The sequence below is a fragment of the Trichomycterus rosablanca genome, chromosome 18 (assembly GCF_030014385.1).
Source record: "Trichomycterus rosablanca isolate fTriRos1 chromosome 18, fTriRos1.hap1, whole genome shotgun sequence".
Classification (NCBI taxonomy): domain Eukaryota; kingdom Metazoa; phylum Chordata; class Actinopteri; order Siluriformes; family Trichomycteridae; genus Trichomycterus; species Trichomycterus rosablanca.
In genome coordinates this window covers 2,530,325-2,553,704 of record NC_086005.1, presented here as the reverse complement: position 1 = coordinate 2,553,704, position 23,380 = coordinate 2,530,325, and the positions used below count along the sequence as shown (strand labels likewise).

General features: G+C 42.1%; 1 protein-coding gene across 1 annotated transcript; it reads right to left on the bottom strand.

Annotated features, from left to right (window-relative positions):
* Positions 1-630: 630 nt before the first annotated feature.
* slc5a1 (solute carrier family 5 member 1) lies at positions 631-18,001 on the bottom strand. Its single transcript, XM_063014814.1, has 13 exons — positions 17,904-18,001; positions 16,545-16,604; positions 13,936-14,040; positions 12,336-12,441; positions 9,322-9,402; positions 8,348-8,559; positions 7,023-7,158; positions 6,356-6,463; positions 4,892-5,042; positions 3,992-4,160; positions 2,638-2,853; positions 1,294-1,399; positions 631-1,105 (listed from the first exon to the last, which is right to left on the bottom strand). Exons 2-13 carry the CDS (start codon positions 16,593-16,595, stop codon positions 891-893), a joined length of 1,656 nt encoding a protein of 551 aa, XP_062870884.1. The 5' UTR covers positions 16,596-16,604; positions 17,904-18,001; the 3' UTR covers positions 631-890.
* Positions 18,002-23,380: the final 5,379 nt, after the last annotated feature.

The window sequence follows — 23,380 nt, the reverse complement described above, 5'->3', positions numbered from 1 at the left end:
TTAAATACCGTGTCCACTCACTGTCCACTCTATTAGACACTCCTACCTAGTCGGTCCACCTTGTAGATGTAAAGTCAGAGACGATCGTTCATCTATTGCTGCTGTTTGAGTCGCTCATCTTCTAGACCTTCATCAGTGGTCACAGGACGCTGCCCACGGGGCGCTGTTGGCTGGATGTATTTGGTTGGTGGACGATTCTCAGTCCAGCAGTGACAGTGAGGTGTTTAAAAACTCCAGCAGCGCTGCTGTGTCTGATCCACTCATACCAGCACAACACACACTAACACACCACCACCATGTCAGTGTCACTGCAGTGCTGAGAATGATCCACCACCTAAATAATACCTGGTCTGTGGGGGTCCTGTGGGGGTCCTGACCATTGAAGAACAGGGTGAAAGGGGGCTCACAAAGCATGCAGAGAAACAGATGGACTACAGTCAGTAATTGTAGAACTACAAAGTGCTTCTATATGGTAAGTGGAGCTGATAAAATGGATAGTGAGTGTAGAAACAAGGTATACAGTGCATGTGTAATTTGGAAACATTAAGGATACTTTAAAAATGTTTATTTTACTTTTATTTTATTTAATTACTGATAATTTAAGTTATTAAAAGTTATAAAACGTGCTAAATTAAATACATTCTGCTTAAACCATGCAGCTCAGACTGGAAATACACAATAATTTATTTAAATAATATTATTTTCATTATTTACTTGGTTTAAACTTGCAGTTCTTGCTCGGTTATTAAAAACAATTCAAGTGCTGGATGGGGAAAAAAAATATTCACGTCCTTTATACTTCCGACAGTGTAAAAATAATCCCTCATCCGTATCCACCGTAAAGAGTTCCGATACGTCCCTGCGTCCACCTGAGAGACGGCGCGGCGTCCTCATCCGAAGAAGCCGTGGAAGAAGACGCAGACGCACAGGAGGACGATGGCGTTGGCGTTCACCACGTTTCTCCAGAGCGGCCTCTCCGTCGTGTCGGTCAGCTGTTTCTGCAGCTCGGCCTGCTCCTCCTTGGTAAGCTGTGGAGCTTTTTTCTGCTCGAACCCACAGAACCAGTTGTAGGCTTTTTTCCAGCAGCTGGGATCCGACTCGGGTTCTGGAATTACAGATACGTTGTAAATAATGATCCACACAGTGGGGAACAAAACCAGAACCAGAACCAGAACTGCTGATTTAATAATGTTCAAGTGTGCAAGGTTCAACACACACACACACACACACACACACACAGTGTTACATAATACCTGCCCATGTATTATCAATAAATTCTCCTGACTGTCTCACCATCTACATCCAGAGTGTCGTCGTTCTGCTCCTCGGTCCATTCATCAGCGTCCAGGTCAACCCTTTCCTCCTTACTGTTCCTCAAACTCCAGCACAGCCTGTACAACTGCACACACACACACACACACATAAACATGTTACACACACACTCACACACCCTCGGCTTGCTCTATGGGGGTTTTTTGTCTGTTGGTCCTGGATTCTGTAAAGTTGCTTCGAGACGAAGTCCCTTGTAAAAAGCGCTATACAAATAAATTTGACTTGACTTGACACACACACACACTCCAGTGTTGTTTAGGCTGCATGCTTTGGGTCATTGTTGAACTGTGTTGAACAGTGAACAGTTGCCCTATTCTGTGTTTGTTTCTGTAATTGGCTGCATTTATTCGTCCCTGAATTCCCTGCTGCTGAGAAGCACCCCTATAGAATGATGCTGCCACCACCATGTTTCACAGTGAACGTTTTCGACCATACGGTACATATTGTTGTTATTTATATCTTTTCTACCTATAAATCCTTTCATTTATGTCCATTTATGTCTCCTCAGACATAGGAGACAGATTTTTTTTTCAAAAAAAGCTCTTCACTCCTTTATTACGAGTGATTAAGTGTAAATTGGTGGTAAAAAAAAAGGCAATTCTAACCATTCAACATGATAAAGTGTGCAAGATGCAGAGGGGTGTGAATAATTTCTGAATTCACTCCGTGGGTCTGTGTGAAAACCTACTGGGCTGCCTTGCTGCCTAATGCCTACCTGATCAGCTGCCTCAGTAGAGAGGATTCTAATAAGACATGGAGCTCATGAGGCAGATTATTTAGACGCTCTACTGAGACGGCAATTATGTCATCGCAGTTTTAGCTTACTAAGCTAACACAGTTAGCCTCAGGCCGTTCAAACCCGCTAGCACGCCGGCTAACGTCTCCCTCCGTGTACCGAAAATGCTCAAACTGTCCCTGACGCCCCAATTTACAAATAAACGACACTCGTATAATTACACCTTTATACAGATTAAACATCAATGAAAATGTATTTACATTTAAAAAGAACTCTGTTGGTTGCTCCACGTTATATTTGTCTGCCATGTTTGTAGTTTTTTGTAAGAAAGGTCGTGCCGCACTGAATGCTGGGATTGCCCTCAGCGCTGAAGAGGCGTCGGACGCTCCCTCGTCATTCAGTCAGACCATCACTCAGAATTAATGCGCCTCCGTAGGAGCATTTTAAGGGATCTAAGAATTTAGACACGCCCTCTTCTCGGCAGTGTATGATGATGTAAAATGCGTCTATATAAAGAGATCAGTAGGTTATTTTTTTTCAGACAGACCCCGTGGTGGTAAGAATCTTACGTGCTTGTCGTCGATGGGTTTGGTGGCGAGCGAGATGACCAGCACCAGCACACAGGAGATGGCGAACAGGATGAGGCCGAAGTAGAGGTAGTGCACGCCGCAGATGATGGTCGGGCAGTCGCTGGGATTGGCGCAGCTTCCCGTCCCGTATCCGAACTCGGCCAGCATCCTGGCCAGTCCGATCGCCAGTCCGATCAACATGCCGTAAAACGCGCCCTGAGAGAGGAGGAGAACAAAGATCCACTGTTTATTAAAGCTATACACATTATATTATACATACAAATATGATTCATTTTACAAGACTGCGGAAGGGCCTGGGTTCGATTCCCTGGCTGGGCGATCAGGGTTCTTTCTGTGTGGAGTTTGCATGTTCTCCTTGTGTCTGGGTTTCCTCCCACAGTCCAAAGATATGCAGTCAGGTTAGATTACATTTACATTTTTGGCATATATCAGACTTACAGTACTGTGACTGATACAATCTAAGCAATTGAGGGTTAAGGGCCTTGCTCAAGGGCCCAACAGTGGCAACCTGGCAGTGGTGGGATTTAAACAAGCAACCTTTTGGTTACTAGTCCGGTACCTTAACCACTAAGCTACAACTGCGGTGTTATTGGAGGTGGCTCAGTGGCCAGGTGGTCCGAGTCCTTTCTGTGTGGAGTTGGCATGTTCTCCCTGTGTGCTCCAGTTTTCTTCCCACAGTCAAGTTAGAGTACATTTACATTGTTTGGCATTTAGCAGACTTACAGTACTGTGACAGTATACTGTCTAAGCAATTGAGGGTTAAGGGCCTTGCTCAAGGGCCCAACAGTGACAACCTGGCAGTGGTGGGACTTGAGCCAGCAACCTTATGATTACTAGTCCAGTAACTTGTTATTGGAGGTGGCTCAGTGGGTAGCGCCGTCTCCTTACAGCAAGAAGATCATGGGTTCGATTCCCTGGCCAGGCGGTCCGGGTCCTTTCTGTGTGGAGTTTGCATGTTCTCCCTGTGTCTGGGTTTCCTCCGGGTGCTCCGGTTTCCTCCCACATTCCCATCAAGTCCAAAGACATTTACGTTTTTGTCATTTAGCAGACACTGTTATCCAAAGCAACTAACAGTATGGTGACAGTATACTGTACATTGTCTAAGCTATTAAGGGTTAAGGGCCTTGCTCAAGGGCCCAACAGTGGCAACCTGGCAGTGGTGGGACTTAAACCAGCGACCTTTGGATTGCTAGTCCTTTAACTTCTGGGCTACAACTGCCAACTGCTTATTTAGAGCTACTAGTAGTTTCTGTAATCTTGTATAAAGCAATAATTAGAAGGGGTGTACCACTACTTTTCCCCCGTATATCTGTAGGATACTTTTGGAACTGACCGGTTCGTTGACCCTCTTGCAGAAGATGGCGAGGGTGAAGACGGCAGCGATGGGCGGAGCGAGGTAGCTCGTTATGGACTGGATGTAGTCGAAGAGCTGGCCGCTCTGAGCCGTCTGGATGATGGGAATCCACGCGATGCTGATACCGATCAGGACCAGAATGAAGAGCCTGCAGCACACACACACACACACACACACACACACACACACACACACAGCATATATACAGTTAACAACACAGGCACACAGACACGTACCACCACTTTATTTTGGTCAGGGTTGCAGTGCATCCATTTCCCCACAGACACAGCTAATCATGACTGGCCGATAGCACCTCTGCAGATTCGAACCCTGGATCCTAGTGGGCTTCTAGCGAGCACCAAACTGTCATTCATTATTCTGGTCAAGGTCAAGGTGGGTCTGCCACAACACACACACTTTCTAGTAGCTCCACTTAACCTGAGTGCATGCACCTGAAGGAAATCCATGCAGACACAGGGAGAACATGCTAACTCCACACAGAAAGGACTCAGGGAATCGAACCCAGGACCAACATGCTGCCCACTGCACCGTCGTGCCACCCTACACTTATATAATAAACACAGTTTAGCAGACGCTCGTATTCAAAACGACTTGTAAAATGACAGTATAAGAAATTGAGTGTTGAATTGGTGACACCTGGTGGTGGTGGGGCTTAAACCAACAACCTCCTGACCACTAGTCCAGTACTTTAACCAGTGAGCTGCCACAGTCCCACTCAAACGGTTACTTTTACATTTACATCTGCACAGATGCTTTCATTAATATCCTCTTACATCTGTGACTTAATACAACACGATACAAGTAAATGAAGGTTAAGGGCCATCCTCAGGGGCCCAATAGTGGTGTGGGTTTCAGTACCTGCCAGCGATCATGAGCTCTTTCTCTGAAGCTCTGTGCCGGACCTTGGCGTAGATGTCCATGGTGAAGAGCGTGCTGGAGCTGTTGAAGATAGAGGTGAGCGAACTCATCAGGGACGCCAACATGACCGACAGCATCAGACCTCTGAGACCTACACACACACACACACACACACACACACACACACAGTCAAACACACACACACACACACACACACACACACACAGTCAAACACACACACACACAAACACACACACACACACACACACACAGTCAAACACACACACACACACACACACAGTCAAACACACACACACACACACACACACACACAAGCACACATACACACACATACACACACAGTCAAACACACACACACACACACACAAGCACACATACACACACACACACAAACACACACACACACACACACACACACACATATACACACACACAGTCAAACACACACACACACACACACACACACAGTCAAACACACACACACAAATTAACATACGAATCTGACATTGTCTATCTGTCTGTCTATCTATTGATCTATCTTTCTGTCTGTCTGTCTGTCTGTCTGACTGTCTGCCTGTCTACCTCTCAATCTATCTATCTGTCTTCTCTGTCTGTCCGTCCGTCTATCTATCTATCTGTCTAGTTATCTGTCCAACTGTCTGTCTGTCTGTCTGTCTGTCTAGCTAGCTAGCTGTCTGTCTATCCATCTATCTGTCTGTATATCTGTCTGTCTGTCTATTTATTTAATATATTTGTGTGTCTGTCTATCTATCTATCTATCTATCTATCTATCTGTCTGTCTATCTATCTATCTATCTATCTATCTATCTATCTATCTGTCTGTCTGTCTGCCTGTCTGTCTGTCTGTCTGTCTGTCTGTCTGTCTGTCTGTCTGTCTGTCTGTCTATCTATCTATCTATCTATCTATCTATCTATCCTTCTGTCTTACTATTTATCTGTCTGTCTGTCTGTCCATCTGTCTGTCTGTCTATCTGTCTATTTATCTGTCTGTCTATTTATCTATCTGTCTGCCTGTCTTTCTATATATTTATCTATCTATATGTCTGTCTGTCTATTTATTTATCTGTCTGTTTGTCTGTCTATCTATCTATCTATCTATCTATCTATCTATCTATCTATCTATCTATCTATCTATCTATCTATCTATCTTTCTGTCTTTCAATTTATCTTATCTGTCTTTCTATCCGTCTATCTGTCTGTCTGTCTATGTGTATGTCTGTCTGTCTATCTATATATTTATCTGTCTGTCAGTCTGTCTATTTATTATTAGTTGCATTAAAACCTCGTCCTGTAATGCAGATGAACATTAATAACGATGATTTAATGAAATCTCACACCTCTCAGTGTGTGAGTGAGTGTGTGTGTGTGTGTGTGTGTGTGTGTGTGTGTGTGTGTGTGTGTGTGTGATGTACACATTCTCACCATCAGGCATGAGATCTACCACCAGTTTGGGGTAGGCGATGTTTGTGCAGCCCACTTCAGTATCGCAGTACTCCTTACACAGCTCCGGTACCACACACGCCACCTCGTCTGTGAGGAAATAAAAATAATCACACGTGTGAACCAGAGACACAGGAAACACGGAGACGTCCATCACGAACGGTCATGAACGGTCAGTTCCAAAATTATGAGTAACTTGGGTAAGTATGGCTGAAAAAATTTCCTGCTGATTAATTAGCTTCATTTCACAAAGAAAATATGAAATAAACTACACATAATGTCAAATAAAATGTAAGAGTTATTAAAAAGAAACCCCCAGTCCCAAGTGCTAAATAGAAAGGGAATGTGGGAAGTATAAATATAGCCAAACAGTGGCCCAGCTCACCCCTCACTAAAACTGGAGAGAAAGGTCATGAACTTGACTCTTCCCTGCATTTAATGACTCAATCTAATAGGACAGAGCACCAGCTACTCCACCATTCAACTGACAGGCAAGAGAGATACAAAGAGATACAAAATTGTCCACGACTGTGTTTGATATTAAACTTGAACTGATGAATCTTGGGTAATGAGTAACTACCGTTCCTGTCATTAATGTAACCAAAGTGTAAAACATGACGTTAAAATCCTAATAAATAAATAAACTAACCTGGGTAGAGAACCCTGCTGATCATGCCCGGGAACACCATGAGGAACATGGGCAGAAGCTTCAGGTAACCACACAGAATACAACCGGCCTTAACGTGAGACATGTTCTTAGCCGAGAGACAGCGCTGGACAATCACCTGCAAACCACAAACACAGAAACGTAAACAATACATCAATATATACACTGATCAGCCATAACATTAAAACCACCTCCTTGTTTCCACACTCACTGTCCATTCTATCAGCTCCACCTACCATATAGAAGCACTTTGTAGTTCTACAATTACTGACTGTAGTCCATCTGTTTCTCTGCATGCTTTGTTACCCCCTTCAATGGTCAGGACCCCCACAGAGCAGGTATTATTTAGGTGGTGGATGATTCTCAGCACTGCAGTGACACTGACATGGTGGTGGTGTGTTAGTGTGTGTTGTGCTGGTATGAGTGGATCAGACACAGCAGCGCTGCTGGAGTTTTTAAACACCTCACTGTCACTGCTGGACTGAGTGACCAACCAAAAATACCCAGCCAACAGCGCCCCATGGGTGGACCAACTGTGACCACTGATGAAGATCAAACAGCAGCAATAGATGAGCCCAACTACAAGGTGGACCAACTAGGTAGGAGTGTCTAATAGAGTGGACAGTGAGTGGACACGGTGTTTAAAAACTCCAGCAGCGCTGCTGTGTCTGATCCACTCATACCAGCACAACACACACTAACACACCACCACCATGTCAGTGTCACTGCAGTGCTGAGAATGATCCACCACCTAAATAATACCTGCTCTGTGGTGGTCCTGTGGGGGTCCTGACCATTGAAGAACAGGGTGAAAGAGGGCTAACACAGCATGAAGAGAAACAGATGGACTACAGTCAGTAATTGTAGAACTACAATGGACAGTGAGTTTTAATGTTATGCCTGATCGGTGTATATGGTCAAAAGTATTTGGAGCTTGTCGGACGTCACATTTCCAAAACAAATGTTATTAAAAAAGAGTGATCTTTCAGCTAGAATAACTGCCGCTCCTCTGAGAAGACTGTGGGAATTTGTGCTCATTCAGTCAACAGAGCATTCAAAAGAGCAGTCAGGAAAGCCTGGCTTGATGTTCCAGTTCATTCCAGAGCTGTTGAGCATCCAGAGCATCAAAATGTGCGATGTGTAATCTGACTACCAATCAGAGAGGACGAAGGCTAACATGTGCTTCCTTCCAGACCCCAGTTTTTTCTGCAGGTTATAGATCACTGGAAGTGCTAACTGCCCTCTCATATGGTGTGTGTGTGTGTGTGTGTGTGTGTGTGTGTGTGTGTGTGTGTGTGTTAGAGTACCTGATCTGTACACCAGTACCAGGCCGCCTGGATGGTGAGGCCAAAGATGAGTCCGGGCCACGGCATGTCTCCACTGATAGGATCTCTGAAGATGTGGAAGGAGTCGGGGCGAGGGGTGTAACACTCCGAACTGATGTTCACCCCTGTGTTAGACGGGATGGCGTTCATATAAAGTTCCTGCAGGTTATCGTAACCTCCCACCTTATCAAACGCTGCAGAGAGAGACACACACAGAGAGAGAGAGAGAGAGAGAGAGAGAGAGAGAGAGAGAGAGAGAGAGAGAGAGAGAGAGAGAGACAGAAAGGTGAGGTTATTAGTTTATAACCTGTAAAACACACATGTGATAGATGTGATTGTTATAATTATTATAGATAGACACAGACAGACAGCCAGCCAGACAGACAGACAGCCAGCTAGATAGACAGACAGACAGATTATTTAATTATGGGGTAATAAGACTGGATGATGGGTGATGAATGGATGGATGGATGATGGATGGATGATGAATGGATGGATGGATGGATGATGGGTGATGAATGGATGGATGGATGATGGATGGACGATGAATGGATGGATGATGGATGGATGATGGATGGATGATGGGTGATGGATGGATGGATGGATGATGGGTGATGGATGGATGGATGATGGATGGATGATGGATGGATGATGAATGGATGGATGATGGATGGATGATGGATGAATGGATGGATGGATGATGGATGGATGGATGATGGATGGATGATGGATGGATGGATGATGGATGGATGATGGCTGGATGATGAATGGATGGATGATGGATGGATGATGGATGATGGATGAATGGATGGATGGATGATGGATGGATGGATGGATGATGGATGGATGGATGATGAATGGATGATAAATGGATGGATGATGAATGGATGGATGTATGGATGAGCAGAACAGAAGAGAATGGGAGATAGAAGGTGAGATGTGAAGTGTTTTCTCACCAAATCCCATCAGTATAAATGATCCCACGACCATGATGATGGTCTGCAGAGTGTCTGTGTAAATAACTGCAGCGAGACCCCCTGCACCAAAACACACATTCATACAACATACATCAGACTTACATCTCTAAATTATATCACTTTATTCTCTCTCTGTTATCTCTACATCCTCTCACTGTTATCTCTACATCCTCTCACTGTTATCTCTACATCCTCTCACTGTTATCTCTACATCCTCTATCTCTACATCCTCTCACTGTTATCTCTACATCCTCTCACTGTTATCTCTACATCCTCTCACTGTTATCTCTACATCCTCTCACTGTTATCTCTACATCCTCTCACTGTTATCTCTACATCCTCTATCTCTACATCCTCTCACTGTTATCTCTACATCCTCTCACTGTTATCTCTACATCCTCTCACTGTTATCTCTACATCCTCTCACTGTTATCTCTACATCCTCTATCTCTACATCCTCTCACTGTTATCTCTACATCCTCTCACTGTTATCTCTACATCCTCTCACTGTTATCTCTACATCCTCTATCTCTACATCCTCTCACTGTTATCTCTACATCCTCTCACTGTTATCTCTACATCCTCTCACTGTTATCTCTACATCCTCTCACTGTTATCTCTACATCCTCTCACTGTTATCTCTACATCCTCTATCTCTACATCCTCTCACTGTTATCTCTACATCCTCTATCTCTACATCCTCTCACTGTTATCTCTACATCCTCTCACTGTTATCTCTACATCCTCTCACTGTTATCTCTACATCCTCTATCTCTACATCCTCTCACTGTTATCTCTACATCCTCTCACTGTTATCTCTACATCCTCTCACTGTTATCTCTACATCCTCTCACTGTTATCTCTACATCCTCTCACTGTTATCTCTACATCCTCTATCTCTACATCCTCTCACTGTTATCTCTACATCCTCTATCTCTACATCCTCTCACTGTTATCTCTACATCCTCTCACTGTTATCTCTACATCCTCTCACTGTTATCTCTACATCCTCTCACTGTTATCTCTACATCCTCTATCTCTACATCCTCTCACTGTTATCTCTACATCCTCTCACTGTTATCTCTACATCCTCTCACTGTTATCTCTACATCCTCTCACTGTTATCTCTACATCCTCTCACTGTTATCTCTACATCCTCTATCTCTACATCCTCTCACTGTTATCTCTACATCCTCTCACTGTTATCTCTACATCCTCTCACTGTTATCTCTACATCCTCTATCTCTACATCCTCTCACTGTTATCTCTACATCCTCTCACTGTTATCTCTACATCCTCTCACTGTTATCTCTACATCCTCTATCTCTACATCCTCTCACTGTTATCTCTACATCCTCTCACTGTTATCTCTACATCCTCTCACTGTTATCTCTACATCCTCTATCTCTACATCCTCTCACTGTTATCTCTACATCCTCTCACTGTTATCTCTACATCCTCTCACTGTTATCTCTACATCCTCTCACTGTTATCTCTACATCCTCTCACTGTTATCTCTACATCCTCTCACTGTTATCTCTACATCCTCTCACTGTTATCTCTACATCCTCTATCTCTACATCCTCTCACTGTTATCTCTACATCCTCTCACTGTTATCTCTACATCCTCTCACTGTTATCTCTACATCCTCTATCTCTACATCCTCTCACTGTTATCTCTACATCCTCTCACTGTTATCTCTACATCCTCTCACTGTTATCTCTACATCCTCTATCTCTACATCCTCTCACTGTTATCTCTACATCCTCTCACTGTTATCTCTACATCCTCTCACTGTTATCTCTACATCCTCTCACTGTTATCTCTACATCCTCTCACTGTTATCTCTACATCCTCTATCTCTACATCCTCTCACTGTTATCTCTACATCCTCTATCTCTACATCCTCTCACTGTTATCTCTACATCCTCTCACTGTTATCTCTACATCCTCTCACTGTTATCTCTACATCCTCTATCTCTACATCCTCTCACTGTTATCTCTACATCCTCTCACTGTTATCTCTACATCCTCTCACTGTTATCTCTACATCCTCTCACTGTTATCTCTACATCCTCTCACTGTTATCTCTACATCCTCTATCTCTACATCCTCTCACTGTTATCTCTACATCCTCTATCTCTACATCCTCTCACTGTTATCTCTACATCCTCTCACTGTTATCTCTACATCCTCTCACTGTTATCTCTACATCCTCTCACTGTTATCTCTACATCCTCTCACTGTTATCTCTACATCCTCTCACTGTTATCTCTACATCCTCTATCTCTACATCCTCTCACTGTTATCTCTATATCCTCTATCTCTACATCCTCTCACTGTTATCTCTATATCCTCTATCTCTACATCCTCTCACTGTTATCTCTACATCCTCTATCTCTACATCCTCTCACTGTTATCTCTACATCCTCTCACTGTTATCTCTACATCCTCTCACTGTTATCTCTACATCCTCTCACTGTTATCTCTACATCCTCTCACTGTTATCTCTACATCCTCTCACTGTTATCTCTACATCCTCTCACTGTTATCTCTACATCCTCTCACTTTTATCTCTCTATTTTCTCACTTTCATCTTTTTATTATTTTGGGTGTTTTGGCTCTAATCATGAAGCCGAAACACCCACTGTAAAGCAGGAGTCTGACTGGTGGCAGAGTTTGGAACTGAGTGGATCTTCAGATTGCTGGAGCTTATCAGATCATGTGAGCAGTTAGCTCTGATGTTTGAGATATGACGCACCCACAGCCCACGCTGTCCTCACAGTCGCTCGTCTTCTAGAGAAAACATGTGAATAACAGAGGCCGGACTTTACTCTCGCCTCGCTCTGCACTTCACTCAGCAGATAAGTGTCCATTAACAATGCACGTGATCTCAAAGTCTCCTGAGGACACGCCTAACGCAGCTAACCTAGCGTGCTAGCCGCTCAGCCCCCCCGATGACCTGATATTTTATGAATGTGGAGTATTTTACCTGTAACCGTGTACAGCGCCGTGATCAGCAACAACATCACCACCGCCAGGTAGATGTTCATTTTCAGAGCCTGGTTAATGAAGATGGCTCCGGAGAACATGTCCGCCTGGTGTGGACAGAAACACACAGACAGATTTATCAGAGTTTATCAGAAAGATATCGCTCTTACAGATGACTGGAAATGCTTTAATGCTTTAATGCTTTGATGGTTTTAATGGTTTTAATGGTTTCCTTCTTTCCACTTTTCCTTGAATCCAATTTTGGCACTTTGTACATTTACATTTTCAGTATTTAGAAGCCTTTATCCAAAACAACAGACAGACAGACAGACAGACAGATAGACAGACAGACTCATAGCTAGTTTAGATAGTTAGATAGTTTAGATATTTAGTTTAGTTAGTTAGTTTAGATAGTTAGTTCGAGATTATTTGTCATTTGTACAAATGTTAGCAGCAACTGTATATTAAAATATGTGTTAAGAGGCTCGAGAACTCAAAGATACAACATAAAGATAGACAGACAGACAGACAGACATATGAATAGATATATAAATATCTATCTCTATAGATAGAAAGATAGACAGACAGACAGACAGATAGATAGACAGATGTTTAGATAGATAGATAGATAGATAGATGGATGGATGGATGGATGGATGGATGGATGGATGGATGGATGGATGGATGGATAGATAGATAGATAGATAGATAGATAGATAGATAGATAGATAGACAGACAGACAGACAGACAGATGTTTAGATATATAGATAGATAGATAGATAGATAGATAGATAGATAGACAGACAGACAGACAGACAGACAGACAGACAGACAGACAGACAGACAGATGTTTAGATATATAGATAGATAGATAGATAGATAGATAGATAGATAGATAGATAGATAGATAGATAGACAGACAGACAGACAGACAGACAGACAGACAGACAGACAGACAGATGTTTAGATAGATAGATAGATAGATAGATAGATAGATAGATAGATAGATAGACAGACAGACAGACAGACAGACAGACAGACAGACAGACAGACAGAAAGACAGACAGACAGATGTTTAGATAGATAGATAGATAGATAGATAGATAGATAGATAGATAGATAGATAGATAGATAGATAGATAGACAGACAGACAGACAGATGTTTAGATATATAGATAGATAGATAGATAGATAGATAGATAGATAGATAGATAGATAGATAGATAGATAGATAGATAGATAGATAGACAGTGGACATACAGTATATCAGTGCACTCTTAAAGCAGGTCCCAAACCCGAATAAATAGGAGGGTCAAGTCAGGAAAAGCATCCAAACTGATCCAAATTAAATATGCAGGTGAATTATTCGCTGTGGCGCCCCCTAATGGGAGCATCTAAAAGGAATCATCATCATCAGTTGTGTGGCTTTTGTTGTAGGTTAAATGTAATTGTGCGTGCAGTCATGGGAACTGCTTATGAACACAAGGCTAACTCTGAAGGGCATGGTCACGCTCATTCACATCGGGGGGAAAAGAGGACGTACGGTCACCCTAGTTTAACTCTGTGCATCACTGATCTCCAGTGGACGGAGGCGACTCACCGAAATCTTGGTGAAGATGTAGAGGAGCAGCGAGAGCACGGAGAGGTAGATCCTGATCCTCTGACCACCAAAACGTTTCTTCAGATACTCGGGCATGGTGACCACCTGCACACAGTCAGATAACAGGAAGTGAGATAAGAGATAAGTGCTCAGAATATCCGGGGTTATCAGAAGCACTGACCTCCAGAACATCTCCACCTTATCAGTGTTTTTACTTACGGCCTGATTGGAGAAGCGGCTCAGACAAAAACACATTTACGTTACATTAACCGAATGTAATCAGATCATAAACGCCTGGTGTATTCTTTTACCATGTTTACGACCAAAAGTATGTGGACGCCTGACCTTGAGATCGTTAAACCAGTGGCGATTTCTCTAAGACTGCAAGGGAAGCTCAGCTTCCCCTAAAATGTCAAAAATTAAATGGTAAAATATGTACAGTTGTGTTAACATTTCATTGACTACAAATGCGTTAGAACACGTTCATCTGGAAGACGAGTTCGTTCAGAATCAGCTACTTATCACAAATCATCTGACTCGACTTTGTTAACTCCCGTAGCGTCGATGCATTTACCCGCAGAAGCTGAGCGTCTATTCACTTCTATGGGACTGCATGGAACGGTTTTCTTCATTGCATCGAAACTCGCCGGTCATTGGATAAATGCCACGATTTTGTCCCGCCCCCGGATGCTGAGCGTCTCTGGGGGTGAATGGAGCTGTGGGCGGGTCTGGACGCTGAGCTTCTGCAAGATTATTGGAGGATCAGTAGAAAGGCTGAATCCCGTTTTGATTGACAGCTATTTTGAGATCTACACCATCACTTAATCACTGGGAGCTTCGGTCCCATCGCGGATTTTGCGAGTGAAGTCGAAAGACAAACTGCTGTAACCCATTTCTTGTTATTTGCTTGGTGAAATTACTCGACCATTTCCATTGTTCATTGTGTAAATAAAACACACTCATAGTATTTGTTTCAGGACACTCACTGGTCAAGTCCCTGGAAAAGACGCCTACTTGGTACGATAGGATCACAGGCCATTTTCTTGAAAAGGAACGGAGGGCAGAATTTATGTATAAATAAATTGACAAATTTTATGATGTAAGCCGACAATGAGCTTCCCCTCTTTGAAAGACCAGCAGCCGCCACTGCGTTAAACATATTAGTCCTGTGCAAAAGACTCATTGATAGTAAAGCTGGTAGAACACAGGTAAACACGCTGACGTTTTTGAATATACTGCAGGCATCAAATTTTAATTAGTTCACATTTACAAAATACAACAAGGTCTTTCTTCTTTTGTTTGGTAAATAAAAATTAAAAATATGAACAAAAATCACAGATCACACTTGTTTTTATTTCTTAAATATTACAATTTGTTTTTGGGATGTAGAAGTAACATGCTTCTTTTTACTGCAGACCAGTTCCTCTTTATAAAATCTATCCTGAGGTTACGAGTCTCTCTGATAGACTTGCACAGAATTTACGAATTTACGTCATGAGTCTGGCTAGGCTGGTAGCTACCAAACGTTGTATGCCTTTTTACCCCCCCCCCCCCCCCCCCCTTAACCACTAGGCTACAACCGCCGTACATCTTTTGCTTCTCTGTAATTTATTTGATTCTACTTTTTCCTCTTTTATTTATCCATTTTCTCCCGATTAATCTTCCGCTGCTGTATTTGGCAGACACATGCTCCCTCCGACGCCTGCACAGTCCACCAACCCCTTCTAATTTGCCTACAATCCATTTGGTGGATTGGTGTGTGAGGCCGGTCTCACGCATGGAGAGTCATCCCCGTTCCTTTTGTACAGAATCCTCGGGCTGCTAACCAGGATGTCAAAGACCCCGCCCACTGTTTTAGTCTTGTCTTTTCTCACCCAGCAGAGTAGTGGCCGAATTTGTCTGCTGCACTGTTTGCACTGCCAATTGTGCCCACTAGGGGGCGCCCAGCCCAGCCGGCGCAGCGGTTAAGTACGCTAGCACACCAGAGCTGGGTTTTCGAATACATCGTATCGAATCTCAGCTCTGCCATCTGACTGGGCTGGGCGGCCACATGAACAACGATTGGCTGTTGTTCATAGGGTCAGGGACAAGCTGGATCATGGGTCCTCATAACTGGTGCAATTACGACCTCTGCTGGCTGATTGATGACGCCTGCATAATGATGATCAGGGTGTGGCTCTCCGTGCACAGAGCTGATCGGTATATATGAACTCGAGTCGTGCAACTTAAAAATGCAGTCTGTACTAAGCATGTGTCGGAGGGGGCGTGTGTCAGATGAGAAGCGTCCTCGGTCAGCGGTGGAGGGTTGAATCAGTGGAGGATGAAATCAGGGGAATTGGATATGATTAGATTAGGGGAGAAAATTGGGGGGGGGGGGGGGGTAATTAAATGTAATTTATTTTAAACATTCTGTACAAAACTGCAACTTATTATTAATGAAACTAACAAAGGTGAGGAATCACCTTTAGAGTGGAATTAATTGCTCAGCCATGCAAGCACCTGTACACTTACCTCATTCATGGACAAGCAAAACAAAAACCATCTGCAGAGGAGAAGCTTCATATCATTCATGCAACCTTAACAGAGTAAACACTAAAGCGAGTCCGTACCCCGGCCTTGATGTAGATAGGAACGAAGATCCATCCCAGAATGAGCACCATAACAAGAGCCTGAAAGAGGAGAAGAGAAGAACGATCCATTCAACATTTTATTCATCTACATTTTTAAAAAACACTGTTATGATTGTAATAGATGTGTGTGGGCGGCACGGAGAGGAGGGTCCTGGGTCCTAGCTTGGCGGTCAGGGTTTCTTCCGGGTGCTCCGGTTTCCTTTTACAGTCCAAATACATTCAGTCAGATCAGAGATCAGAGAGCTTGTTCTATAATCCAGCTACATCTGCAATGATGCGTCTTGTTCTTCTGCCTTTTCTGATTCCTTCTTCTAAATCTGGCAGTTCTCTTTAAAGTTTATACTTTAGAACTAATAAAATATATCATCTAAGTGGTTTATATGATCTAATATTTAATCTAAGGGGTTAAAACGTGGTTCATGCTTAATTAGACATAAATCTGAGAAGTACCTGAAGAGAAAACTTTTATAATAGGACAAATGGCATTTTTAGGATCTTAATATTTGGAATATTTGCTGTAGGGAGCAGTAAGTAGTGATAGGTCAAGGTCAAAGTGCTCCATCCTTTGTCATTGGTTTGCCACTGGCTGTGGAGCCGGAAGCACTTTTGATTAAATGACTAATAAATAAACCTTAATCAAGACAAAATGGGCGTTCTGGGGGTGCAGTGGTAAACTATGCAAGCCCACTACCACTGGGATCCAGGGACCGAATCCTTAGAAGTGCTAACAGCCAGTGAGGAAGGACGCCATGGATTGGCGTCCTGTCCGGAGTGTGTTGCTGCATTGTGCCCGGACTCACAGCGACTCTGACCAGGATAACACGACGATGATGAGGAGGAGGAGGAGGATGAAGAGCCCATGTAAGACTCATCATCAGATCCGGTGATTGTTTTGCATTGTTGTAGAACAGTCAACTGTATGTTGTATGAGACCGGCCAGGTGCACCCTATGGTGCAAACGTGTCCTAATGGTGTTCCCATAATTCAGAATATTAATTTACATTTTCGGCATTTAGCAGACGATTTTATCCGAAACGACTAACAGTACTGTGACAGTGTACAGTCTGAGGAATTGAGGGTCAAGGGCCCAACAGTGGGGCTTGAACAACTGACCTTTTGATTACTAGTCCAGTACCTTAACCGCTAGGCTACAACTGTCCTTAATAATGTCCTAATACTGCACATATTGCTGAAAATATTCAAGTGTGTATTATTCAAGAAATGAAATCATTATTTATGCTAATGCGCTGGTTCTACTGTTTATTACTCGTTTTCTTATTATTATATCCTTCTGGCTCTCTGTCATTATTGACCCAAATATTTGACATTTGCACTCACATTCCACTCAAATCCTCCGATGGCGATTCCGGCTGCAGCTCCAGTTCCTGCCAGGCCCACGAAATGCCCACTGCCAATGTTACTGGCGAACAGAGAGGCTCCGATCTGAGGGAGGAATACAGTCAGTGATCAGAGGAGCGGCTCACGTCATAAATCCGTCCATCGTTTTATAGCTTAGAGGTTTTAATTGGGTCATGAAGTCATAAAAACATCTAATTTAATGAGTAGACGGGTCCGGTCACCTCACCGTGAGCTTTATTATTCACCTGAGGACTGAGTTGATTTGTTTTGCTGTATCGAATAAATGTGCATGATTAAAGTCTAATAAAAATCTAAATTAAATCTACACCACAGTACAAACACACTGTACCATTATGGGCCAATAAAAGATCTGATTTTATTTTACATTTTTATGGGACACACATAAGCAAACTGAAAACTATGACTTATTTCCTTTTTGAAGTTAATTAATTAGAAAATACACTGACATTAATCATAATATCATAATCAGATCAGTTTAATGAGTTAAAATAATAATTAATATTATTTATTTTTATTTTTATACTTATTTGTTATCCAATAATGTTTACCATGTTTACATTTTACACTTACAACTGACAGTACTGTGACTGATACAATCTAAGCAATTGAGGGTTCAGGGCCTCGCTCAAGGGCCCAGCAGTGTCAACCTGGTAGTGGTTGGGCTTGAACCAGCAAGATTCCGATTACTAGTTCATTACTTTAAACATTAGGCTTAAACTAGGACGGTGGTAGCTCAGTGGTTAAGATACTGGACTAGTTATCAGAAGGTTACTGGTTCAAGCCCCACCACTGCCAGGTTGACACTGTTGGGCCCTTGAGCAAGGCCCTTAACCCTCATTTGCTTAGATTGTATCAGTCATAACTGTAAGTTACTTTGGATAAAAAACAGCTGCTAAATGCAGAAAATGTAAAATGTAAACATGGATGAATTCTTGATATTTCAAAATTATTGGATGGAAAGGACAAATAAGTGATAATAAGTAAATATGAATTAATTATAAGTAATTGTTAATTATTGTTAATCATAAGGATAGAGTAAGGAACACTTACGGGCCACCACACCATGCTGCGACCTGCCAAGAAGAATCCACCAACAGTGGAGCGGTTGGTTCTCACCATCGCCTACAGACACACAAGATACATCAGCTCATCTACAAACTCCATTTCATCTCATTATTTTCCCTTTCTGCCCATTTTAGACACTGCGCTGTGTGTACCGCACCAGTGATGGATAACAATGATCTGATCTTCACCTCCTAAGATGTAAAGTGCCTGACCAGGACTTTTAAATCCTATTAAATTTGAGTTAAGACAACAAAGCCTTGCACAGAAAAGAACAATCAAACCCAGGTCTCAGGATCCATGTTGCTAAGTGGCAACCCACCTTATCAGTTCAAAATGCACGTTTATTACAGTGGTTTTTAGACTCCTTGCTATTTTTTTTAGCATCAATCAACATTTACTCACCCAGAATGATGAAATAAACTCATTTTTAGTGTTTAAAAATCAAAAACTGAAATTATACTTCACAAAAGTATTCAGACCCCTTGCTGTGGCAAATCAAATTGGGGTCAGATTCATCCGGTTTGCTTTAATTATAGACAGACAAAGAGACAGACATAGAATTATAGACAGACAGACAGATAACCAGACAGAGAGACAGGTATACAGACAGACAGACAAATGGACATATATATATATATCTGTCTATCACTCTGCATATATATATATATATATTAGGGCTGTCGAAGTTAACGCGATAATAACGCATTAACGCGATTTCAATTTAACGCGATTAAAAAAAATAGTGCCGTTAACGCAAATTCTAGTTCATGTTGAGACTTGACTGGTAGAACAAACGTTTTAATGTCGGACTTGCCACCGTTTTTCATTTGCGGTTTGTTATCATAATGTAACCGAGCGTTGTAGGGATGCACTTTCTTAATAAAGAAATAAATACACGCTATATTCACAAGTTGTCGGGAGCAGAACACTTTTTTTTAACTTATTCTGTTACGGTACCAAATACCGGAAAGCTGAGTCAAGCACGTTAGTCCATGAACTATGGAAGCCCAAAAGGGTCAAAACACACTCACTTCGTGTAGAAACGTCCATCAAACCATTGTCACAATACAACCACAGAAAAGTCTGTTACAATAACTACGCCTTATCCCACCTAAAGCACCGCTGATCTACAATGTTTGCTGATGGAGAAATTTTAACCTACAATCTGACATTTATACGAAGTCGAGGGTCTCTGCTGGATAGTATTACTGCCTAGTATGTGAGTGAATAAAACTCCCTTACAGTTTTCTCTTGTCCCAGCAGTTTTTAACATCAGTACATTTAGCATAAAATGTGTTCACCATTTTAATTGTAACATTTCACTTAAAAAACCTTGTTTTCTATAACATTTACACAGATTTTTTTTAAATGCGATTAATCGCGATTAACTATATGAAATTCTGAGATTAATCGCGAATATATATATATAGAGAGAGAGAGAGAGAGAGAGAGAGCGAGTGATAGACAGATAAACAGACAGATAGATAAACAGACAGACAGATAAATGGGTGGGTAGACAGATAGACATACAGACAGATTGACAGACAGACAGACATAGAATTATAAACAGACAGACAGATAGGAAGGTAGATAGACAAATAGAAAGATAGATAGACAGACAGGAAGGTAGATAGACAGACAGACAGTTAGACAGATAGACAGAGAGACATACAGACAGATAGAAAGAGAGACAAATAAGTGAATAGACAGACAGAAAAACAGACAAACATACAGACAGATAGATGATAGATAGATAAACAGATAAATAGACAGACACAGATAGAAAGACAGACAGACATACATACATATAGATAAATAGACAGACAGGCAGACAGATAGACAGACAGACAGACAGACCGATCATTTTATTGATCTCATTGGGAAATTTGTGTGTTACAAAAGCGCAGTAGAGAAACGACATGAGGAAAAATAACCTAACATAATAATAAAGATATATATCTATTTATACTGTATATTACAGTATAGAATATACAGAACATATTTCAAATGTGTCTAGAACTAGAAACTGGAGTCCACCTACTGCAATATCAGATCATTGGACATTGTTGGAAAAGTACAAACCAGAGTCTATAAAACCCATAATGACGTCCCGAGTTTGGCAGCATGTAACGTAGCATCATATTATGTACGTGCTTCTCAGTGGAGGGTCAGAGGGTAAGAATTAAGGGATGGATGAATAAATGCAGCCAAATACAGGAACTCCACAGTGGACGCCAACTTAGACTGGGGCAATATGACAATGACCAAAAGCATACAGCCTAAACAACACCTGAGTGGCCTAATCAGCTCTAACGGCTGCCAAAGGAGATTCAACAAAGAATAAATAAAGGCTCAAAATACTGTTGTGAATAAGAGTGTTTGATTTGTGGCTGATTAAATGTGACTGATGATTAAACTGCGATTCCATCCATTTAAAATCAAACCATCAGCACAAAGTGTAAAAATCAAGGCGTCTAAATACTTACTTTGAATTAACTGTAAGTAATAAATAATTGATGACGACTTTAAACGGCTGATAACGACTGCGAACCATAAAAGTAAAGACTGATGAGATTAAAGACCGGATAAATGTTCCGATTATTTCAGCCCGGTGCTGATTGTGTTCTGGGGAGTTGTAGTACTGGAGCAGATTTATGACACTCGTTCTGCCCTTGGAACCGCCGGCCCTGCTCAGTCTGAAGGTTTTAACATTTTATTACACCTGATAAATCTTTATAATCTTTAGAATCGACTGTAAGTTCGTCGTGTTGAAGAAACACTTGGACACTTTGATCTCTGGTTCATCGTGCTGTGTTTGTTTAGCTGCACTGTTAGCATTTGTAGTTCTATGCAGAGCCACTACAGTCCCGGAGGCTTGTTTTTTAATCTTTTTTTCCCTGATTTAGTCATATCCAATTACCTCCATTGCTGCAGACCTCTACACTTATCGAGTAGCACCGTAACGGTGTGCAGTTGCCAACCGCTTCTTTTTACCAGCATGAAGTGGGTTAACACAGGGATCAGTATCACTGTAGTATACTGTATTTAGAGTCACGCACTGATCTCCGTTATCCCCCGTCTCTATGCAGCGCCTCGACCAGCCAGCAGAGGTCACAATTGCTGCTCAGTGTGTTTTGTTGAATGTGGACGCCCCCTAATTATTGAGTTCAGGCATTTCAGTCTCATAGTTAAATTAAGTATGTAATAACTTGCACATTGCAACAATAATCAGCATTTTCTGTTTTATTTCCCCCACAATCACTCCAGTGGTTCCCTGTGAACGGACTACACTGGGGAATTCGGACATTTTAAGTGAGATTCAAACCGTAGGGCGTGAAGTCGTTCAGTTGGAAGGAATTTCAGACTGCGTAAGGAGTCGTAAGTAACAGTTCATTACTAATTTACCAGAATCATGGGGGGGGGGGGGGACTAATCCCATCCCTTCCCCCACATTAACCAATCACTGGCCAATAGCATCGCCGAGATTCGAACCCTGGATCTCAGCAGTAGTGAGCCACCGTGCTGCACCAACCAAGCACCCGAGAAGCGGGACTTATTGTGTTGTTTACACTTGTTATCGCAGTATTACCATGTAATTACCCGCTAATTACCTCCATTATAAGGATTTTATTTATTGCTATTAATACACTGTTTTAATTTATAAATAAAACATCGGCTATCACTGTGTTCTGCTGCTCATGATGGGAAGCTGCTTTACGTAATTTGCACTATGTTCTAAATATTATTCAAATTCATGTTTTAAACAAAGGTGTCTACTGTTTCTGGAAACATCACGATTATAATTTTTTACATTTTAATACAAACAAATAATCTGTGATTTGAACAATGAAAATATTTATCAATATTTATTAAAAAATTTGGAGGGGAGGGCAAGTTTTAGGACAGCACCAATCAATCCCCCACACACAGGTAGATGATGGAAATGCTGAAATGCTGGAACTTGAATGTTTTATTTTACTGTAATTACTGTAACCGGCCCAACTTTTTCCGAGGCATCAAATTCTGAAGTTGTTTTTATTTACAAAAAGTCATTTGTTTGTACTGTTGCTAGTTAAATACAGTTTTAATAGAATAGCAGGTTCTTATTTGGCTAGCAGTTGACATTCTAATTCTTCCTAAAGGTATTTCATGGGTTGAGATCAGGGCTCTGTGCCTCTAATGCCCGGTTCACACTACACCATTTTTGCCCTGATTTTCACTCGCTGACTGGTCGCCGCTAGATGCCGCTCGGAGGTAACTCGGCATTCGCTTGGGGATCGAAACTCGGCTCTCAGTCGCTGCGTGTGAACCATTCGACGACTCGATCCGAGCGGCTCGCCAAGCTCTTGCAGACTCGAGAAAAATATCTA